This window comes from Sycon ciliatum, chromosome 4 (genome assembly GCF_964019385.1).
Source record: "Sycon ciliatum chromosome 4, ocSycCili1.1, whole genome shotgun sequence".
Classification (NCBI taxonomy): Eukaryota; Metazoa; Porifera; class Calcarea; order Leucosolenida; family Sycettidae; genus Sycon; species Sycon ciliatum.
The window spans coordinates 11,316,368-11,324,946 of record NC_088646.1 but is presented as its reverse complement, the minus strand read 5'-3'; the positions used below and the strand labels follow the sequence as shown (position 1 = coordinate 11,324,946).

Below are 8,579 nucleotides of genomic sequence, written 5' to 3'. Positions count from 1 at the left end.
CACACACACACACCATTGGACCATTGGACGCCCATCGCCGGAGGCGATGATAGCGATGCTACAGCAGAAGCCATAGCAGCTTGTGCTGGGATTGCACCATTCAACAGCTTGCAAGGCTGAAGAATTGACCGCCACTATTCAGCCTGGTCTACACCACACAGCTATGAAGTGGCTTTTTCTGGCCAGTGAATCCCTACTTTTTGGTCTTTTTCATTTTTTCATTTCTTTCACGCACACACATCACACCACATACTCCGGCATGCACTGGCTGTTGGTAACCACCCAGGAGAATGAAAGAAAAGTCAGGAGGAGTCTGAGAAAGAGAAGAAAGACGTGTGTGACCATAATCGTCGGGAATCGAACCCGCAACCTATCGATTGGAAATCGCTGCACATACCACTGCACCATATGGGACACACACACACACACACACAGACAGACACACACACACACACACACACACACACACACACACACACACACACACACACACACACACACACACACACACATACACACACACACACACACACACACACACATACACTGTACTTGTCGTACATCTGGAGCATAGTGTGCACTTAAACGTGCAGCTGCCATTGGCTTTGCCAGCTACCAAAATAACAAAGAGTATCTGTAGTACTTCTGAAATGTGCGTCTGAGGGTGCACATATTTGCAATATTACCTCACACTAGCACTACTGAGAGTGAACTGAACGTTTTTGCTGTGGCCATGGAGATGTGTCACATGTTTTGTATAGGAAATTCTTACACGGTGTTCGTGTCAAGGTGAATTTCTGCCTTCCCGCACTGTTCGTCTTCTTTGGATTACCAGTTCATGTGCCCGTTTCATGCTCCATTGCATAGATATCCATTTGATTTGGAACTGAAGGACCTGCATTACCGGCTTGGGGCAATTCGTGATCTGCTGGGACTGGATGCCCGTGGTGCAGCGAAGATTGTCGTTCAGACTGTGAAGAGCTTCATGGCGTCGGCTGACACTGAGATTTCCAGGCGCCATTTGCCGGGCACTCGGATGTATCTGCCAGATAATCGGCAGAGGCGCAGTATCGACGAGGTCCTGGAAGCGGCGCGGAGAGCATTGCCTGAAGAGGTCTTTGATAACTGGATACGTGAACATGAGCCCCTAGAAGAACAGCTGTGCTATGTAAGCATTGAGCATTCTATGGAAGCATTGAGCATTCTATATTGGCTAACTGAGACCACAGTACTTAGAGAATACTGTATAAAGACCACTAATATTAACGAACATTTAATTCTAGCGTTTTTCGAATTAAAAAAAATCATTTACATTTGAAGTCGTTATGTGCAAAACGATATGTACATGATTGTACAGTCATTTGCAGGTTTTGACGGAGACAATTCGTTACCATTTCACCTCGCTAATCAACAAAAATCCAATGTTCGCTAACTTTAGTTGACGTTAAAATATCTGGTCTTACAGTATGTTGTTCGAAAGGGATTTGGGACATTTTAATTGGAGCTAACTTTTATTCGGATGGGCAACATCAAGTATGTGTAGTATGTATTGCTCACAACCGTAATGAGCAATGTGTGCATCAAAATGAACCTCTCTGCTATGGCCCCACAACTAAATTCCTGGTGCTATGTCATGGTGTTCGGTATTTTCCTGTACTCGTATATGCCGCCCCCCCCCCCCCCATTGTATGCTGAAAATTTCAGTATACAAAAATATGAAATTTAGCATGCAGTTTGTGGGTATAAGTCGCAGAGCGGATTCCTGGCTGGTTTTTACTTGTACTTGACAAGTAAAAGGAATACAAGTGTGGCGTATGTACTGAAACATGTCATGCATGCTCTTGTATTTCTGTTTCTATATTATGTGCAGCTGAAAGAAGATGATGCAGTGAAGCATGCAAAGCTGCTATGGGACATTGTCAGCGACGCTAAGCGGTTTTACAAGGAGCTGGAGGATCCTGATGAGTCTGACCGGCCACACTTGCAATCTCCTAAAAAGCCGCACTTGCAATCTCCTAAAAAGCCGTCTGATCGGAAACTCTTGCAATCTCCTAAAAAGCCTCGAACTAAGCTAATAACGGCAGGTATGTGGCATGTTGTTTCTGTTGTGGTCGTAGTTCCGGGTATCACGATCGGTGGTGGCTACGGTGGTGCTGCTGGTGGTGCTGCTGGTTCAGGGGCGTATCAGCCGGTCCACAGCCGGGCCACTTTTTTGCCAGACCACGTTTTTTGCACCCTAGTTTCAAAAATTTTCCCGGGGGGGGGGGAACCCGCCGACCCCCCTCCGGCCGGATCACCTCCAACAGTGGTGCTACGCGCCTGTCAGGTTATCAGTCGGGGAGATGTCCTATCTAGGACATCGCACTCTGAATGAGTCTGATTGGTTACCTGTCCCAGAGTTGTCATGGAAGCGTCGGTCGCGCACACGCGATGAAAAGAAGTGCTGCGTGAGCATTTCTGAATGTATGTGGAGGATGCACGATCGTAATGGCGATGGATTTCTTTCCGAATTGGTCAAGTTTGAGGGAATAGGCGGAGAATATCAGACATCGGCGGGGATTGAGGTAGTGTATATTCGATTCTCCATCGAATACCCGACCGAATGGCCGTTTTCGTTTGGGGATTTCATGTGGGGTTTCTCGTAGCCACGCGTGCACGCGGCGCTTCTTTGGAAACGATTGGTTATTATTTTGAATATTTTGCCTTTGGAATGTTTCTTCACGCCCCGTGCGTTCATTTCGCCCCAAAACTGGCCATGCAGAGGAGGAAGACGAGGCAGCAGGCGCTAGGCCCGTAAATTACTGCCTGGAAGATAGTATTTGGCCAAAGCTTGCTGTTGGCGTTTTTGATTTCTTGGATACGACAGCTCTTGGCTAAAACTGGACCTTGGACGGTCTTTCTTGGATATCAACCCAGGACGTGGTGGTCATGGACGTATCGCCATCGCTTTCAGCCAGATCCTTCTGCTGCCTGAAACCAATGGCGAAAGTAAAAACTTTATCGCAGCAGCAGCTACTGCTCTGCTGAAAGTGCGAACACAAATTGCTTCGCCAATCCTCTTGTGCACTTGCAATTTTTAATGCGACCAAAACGATTCGCTTGCCAGTTCATTTGTCCAGGCGTACTCCACAACGAGGAAAATAAAATTCGTGAAGGCAAGAGGCAAGATACGAATCTCGACTCGCTTGAGGCAAGCCGCCAGGAGAACGACAACTAATAATAATTACTTTTGAGACGAAAGGCCTTCGTTGCGTTTGCTTTGAGTGCGATATGTTCATCTCCTCGGACGCGATACAAAGTTTTGAGTCACGTGTCACGATTACTATGGGAACAGCATAGTGTGTATGCTGGGGCATGCTGGGTTCCGTGATGTCCTATCTAGGACATCACCAGGACTGGTTATAGTGGTGCTCATGGAGTCATGCTGGTGCTGGTGCTGGTGCTCATGCTGGTGCTATGTTGGTGCTGGTGCTGGTGCTCATGCTGGTGCTCATGCTGGTGCTCATGCTGGTGCTCGTGCTGGTGCTCATGCTGGTGCTCATGCTGGTGCTGGTGCTCATGTTGGTGCTGGTGCTCATGCTGGTGCTGGTGCTCATGCTGGTGCTGGTGCTCATGCTGGTGCTGGTGCTCATGCTGGTGCTCATGTTGGTGCTGGTGCTCATGTTGGTGCTGGTGCTCATGCTGGTGCTGGTGCTCATGCTGGTGCTGGTGCTCATGCTGGTGCTGGTGCTCATGCTGGTGCTGGTGCTCATGCTGGTGCTGGTGCTCATGCTAGTGCTGGTGCTGGTGCTCATGCTGCTCATGCTGGTGCTCATGCTGGTGCTGGTGCTGGTGCTCATGTTGGTGCTGGTGCTCATGCGGGTGCTGGTGCTCATGCTGGTGCTGGTGCTGGTGCTCATGCTGGTGCTGGTGCTCATGCTGGTGCTGGTGCTGGTGCTGGTGCTCATGCTGGTGCTCATGCTGGTGCTGGTGCTCATGCTGGTGCTGGTGCTGGTTGTTGCTGCTTGTGGTTATCCCGGTGGTGCTTGCGGTGGCGGTAGCGGCAGCGGAGGTGCTTGTGCTGGCTGCTGTGGTGATGGAGTTGATGGGGTGATGTTTATGATTATGTTGGTGGGCCTGGTGGTGGTGCTGGAACACTGGTGGTGGAAGTGGTGGTGACAACAGGGGTGGTAGCGTTTGTGGAAATTGTGGTTGAGATAGCGGTGGCGATGGTGGTGGTGTTGTGGTGGTGGCGGTGAATTAGCGGCTGCTTACCCCCACGCTTGTCCTTGCTCTGCTTGCTAGTCTGGTATTTTGGTACTGGTATGCTGTTGCTGCTGTGGTGGCGGCTGTTGCTGCTGTTGCTGCTGCTGCTGCTGCTGCTGCTGCTGCTGTCAGTGCGATGGTAGTAGATTTCCTAGAATCATTTCCAGCTCTTTTCCACCCTACTTTATTGTAATGTGTATCATTATAGTGTGTTGCTGCTGTGGTTTTGTTGTTTAATAGTGGCATTGAAGGTTTGTCAACTGGAGCAACTGAAACAACCTGACCTGTTCGATGGCCAATGCATTCTTGTTGATGAAGCTCAGGACTTCACCGACTGTAAGTGCCAGTTCAGCCTGTTTTTGTTTCACTCAACAGGGCCAGGGGCCTAGCTAGCACTTCGACAAGGGCATGTTCGCTTTTGTTGCTCTCTTCAAGGTTGAACCGTTCATGGCCTGCACTGCAGTGTACCGTGAAACAACTGTTACTGCATCTCTTCCTCTATTTAGTCCAGTGTAGGCAGAGCTAATCCCTATATTTGGACTTCATACAGATGCCAGCAGCGACTGCAGGACTATTCATTTTGCGTTGCGCTGCTACTTGATCTTTCGTGACATTGGCCTTGGCGGCACATGTACTAGAAATGCCGTATACTATAACCGCCAGATAATACTGTGCTTAATGTGCTTAATGTGCTTAATGTGCTTAATGTGCTTAATGTGCTTGCGTACTTCAAGCACTGTAAACTAAGAATAGGTTGTAAGCAATTGAAGGCGTAGTAAAGCACTTTACCAAGAGTAGATAAACAAGAGTGTGCACCTCCGGGATGGATTGGCCTGCGGCGGAATTTTTTGTTGACGTAATCTTTTCGACGACGCACGCGCTGCGAGTCTTTTGGAAAGTTTTGCCTCGTGCACTTGGCCGGGCTTTACATTACAAGGTCGGTGCCCAGCACGTGCTCTCACACTGCTCTCCGGCAAAATGCGCGTTTTTCTGAAAAAAGTGACGTCAACAAAAAATTCCGTCGGTATCTGAAGATTGTGCAGAAGAGATCCGGAGTTGCACACTCTTGTTTATCTACTCTTGATTTTATGCATAAAAGATAATCGGACAGCCCCGAAAGTCACTCGACCTAGCATGCACACACAAACACGAGGTCATCAAAATTGGTTCTCAACACTTCAGGCATAGCGTTGAGAATGAGTGAGAATCGTTACCTTTGGTACACGTAAACTAGTCAATTTTGGGAAATCGTTATATATGCGCCTCGTTAGAATAATGGCTTTTACAGTACTTCTATAAACAAAATGTTTCTTAGTTCCCTTTTTCGTGTTCTGTTGTTTTTGCTCTGTTGTGTTAGGTGATATTAGTATGCTATTGCAGCAGAAATCGAATTGTGGACTTGTGTTTGTGGGTGACCCCAACCAGTCCATATATCGCTTTAACCACGTACGGCCGGAAACATTTCCGTCTATTTCGGCCACCAAGTCGTTTTCGCTGACCGAAGTAAGTAGGTGGCACCACTGAATGCAATATACTCCACATGTCGCATGCACTGTATGGTAGAGCCTCTCTTATCCGGATATCCCGTATCCGCACACCTCCCTCAGCCAGACACCCTGGGGCTGTGTGTGTGTGTCTGTGTGAAGGATTGTTTCACAAATATGTTTGTGTGTACTTGTATGCTTTTGTGTAGCCGTAGCTGTAGTTGGATGCATGCGCCATGTTGTACAGTAGGTGTCCAGTGTTGATGTGCCCAGTACGTAATGACAGCATGCGTCATGTTGTACAGTAGGTGTCCAGTGTTGATGTGCCCAGTACGTAATGACAGCATGCGTCATGTTGTACAGTAGGTGTCCAGTGTTGATGTGCCCAGTACGTAATGACAGCATTCTTATTCTATCTCTTTTTCCTCTTGCTATCTCCTGCCAGTCTTTCAGGTTCGGGCCGAACATCGCGTTTCTTTCGTCATTGCTACTACGTCTCAACAAAGGCAATGGTGGCAGCTTCTTGACCGGTCTCCTTCCGTCGCAAGGTAAGGATAGACAACACTCATATCTCTCTTATCCGGGCACTCCAGGACCGAGCATTGCCCATAACTTTGAAATGTCTTTAACTCTGAATCACATATGTTTCAATGGGGAAGGGCCAGAGATCTGCCATAAGCCGTCACTGTTTCCACTAGAGTTGGCAAACGAGTAGTAGTAATATTTCCACTATTAAACTCACCCACAGGGTGCTCCTCAGTAGACCGAGGTGTCTGTAAGTTCGAGGTGCGGATAAGAGAGATACCGGTATGAGTGTAGTAACCTGTTGATATGCAGATAGGTCTCACTTTCTCTTCCGATCATGTGTTATTTTCTGCCTGTGCTGTATTGATGTTATCCCGTGAAAGATCAAAGTCTGCTCGTGTTCGCTTGTAAATTCGTAATTGCTTTTCCACGCCCCTGCCCGGTGGTCGTGATGGGTTCAAATGTGTGTGTGTGTGTCTGTGTGTGTCTGTGTCTCTGTGTCTCTGTGTCTGTGTCTGTGTCTGTCTGTCTGTCTTCTGTGTGTGTGTGTGTGTGTGTGTGTGTCTGTGTGTGTGTGTGTGTGTGTGTGTGTGTGTGCATGTGTGTGTGTGTGTGTGTGTGTGTGTGTGTGTGTGTGTGTGTGTGTGTGTGTGTGTGTACATGTGTTCATGTGTGCATGTGTGTGTGTGCATGTGTGCATGTGTGTGTCTGTGTCTGTGTGCGCGTACGCATATGTATGTGTCTGCGGCTCTTTATTGCATTATTGTAATGGTGATTGATAATCACTGTCTTTTGGCTCTTTTCCATATTATTCCTGTGGGACATGCAGCTCAAGATTCTCTGTGCGGAACTGTGCGCCCACCTCCTGAAAAGGTGTACGTTCTAGCAAAGGAAAACTTGACGCTGATCGACTATGCGCTGAACGTGTTTCTGAATGATTCCGACTCTGAGCCACCTTTGCGTGTGTACATCAATATGCAGGTAAAGAGACTACTGGCTGCATTGCCTCAATCTAAACACCCAAGCACCGTCTCTCGCAGACGTCACTTTAGGTTGAACACTTTTTGGCCATCGCCCATCATCAGGCAGCTGCGGGCCCACTATGTACTTCAACTTGGCTCATTGTGAGCGATTCTGCTGCAGGACTCATGTACAGAAAGCATGCCATGCTCTATTTTATGGGGGAAATAGCTGTTGCTGTGGATCTATCTTCATTTGTCGCCAGTTGCTGTTGTGGGCTTCTCTGGGATTACATGTATTGCTCTTTGTGTTCATCTGACATCTTCTTCTTGTTTAGAACATTTGGAGCAAATTGAGACGACTGCAGGTGCTACACAGCATCTATGCTAACATGATGAATCTCAACTCACCCAATCAGCAAAAATGTAAGCACACACACACGCACACACACGCACACACACGCACCCCCCCCCCCCCCCCCACACACACATACACACACACATACACACCACCACCACCACACACCACCACCACCACCACACACCACCACCACACACCACCACCACTACCACCACCACCACCACCACCACCACCACCACCACCACCACCACCACCACCACCACCACCACCACCACCACCACACACACACACACACACACACACACACACACACACACACACACACACACACACACACACACACACACACACACACACCACCACCACCACCACCACCACCACCACCACACACACACACACACACACACACACACACACACACACCACCACCACCACCACCACACACACACACACACACACACACACACACACACACGCACACACACACACATACACACACATGTTGGCATGTTGTAGCTCTGTAGTATGTGGAACATTCCATATGCAAGTGTATGTGTGGCCACAGATGACACATACACTTTTGTGTGAACTGATGATAACTGTAACCATGCTGCAGGCACTCACATACCATGTAGGGCTGTGTTGTTCTTATGAGTAGTGTATGCAGTCCCTGATGTTGTGCTTGGTTGATCACTTGGCTCACATAGCTGAACAGGCAAACTATGCTTGTACGTGTATAGTGTTGACCACTGGGGTCACATGACTGAATGATGTTTTAAAGGGGAAGTTAACACTACAATCAAACTTTCACCAATTGCAGTCCTCGGGGTGCTGAGTCGAATGGTCTTGGTCCGAGGAAGCTGAGATGCTCCCTTCCTTCTTTATTCCCAATCGAACTCGCCACTTCCACCGAAACTGGGTGACTGCGCCCTACTACAATTTGTAGATGGGGATTTGTATGCAAATATCACTAGAAGCGCCATTTCGTTCTTATAAAAGCACGGA

The 8,579-nt window shown here is 48.3% G+C and overlaps 1 protein-coding gene across 1 annotated transcript in view; it reads left to right on the top strand.

Annotated features, from left to right (window-relative positions):
- The window catches only part of LOC135814464 (F-box DNA helicase 1-like), a 28,187-nt gene that overhangs the window by 9,873 nt on the left and 9,735 nt on the right, over positions 1–8,579 (top strand). Inside the window, exons 11-17 of the mRNA XM_065327586.1 lie at positions 868–1,168; positions 1,871–2,084; positions 4,486–4,581; positions 5,603–5,748; positions 6,175–6,277; positions 7,084–7,235; positions 7,552–7,639. Coding sequence (XP_065183658.1) covers positions 868–1,168; positions 1,871–2,084; positions 4,486–4,581; positions 5,603–5,748; positions 6,175–6,277; positions 7,084–7,235; positions 7,552–7,639 — 1,100 coding nt within the window. The remainder of the gene's footprint in view (positions 1–867; positions 1,169–1,870; positions 2,085–4,485; positions 4,582–5,602; positions 5,749–6,174; positions 6,278–7,083; positions 7,236–7,551; positions 7,640–8,579) is intronic.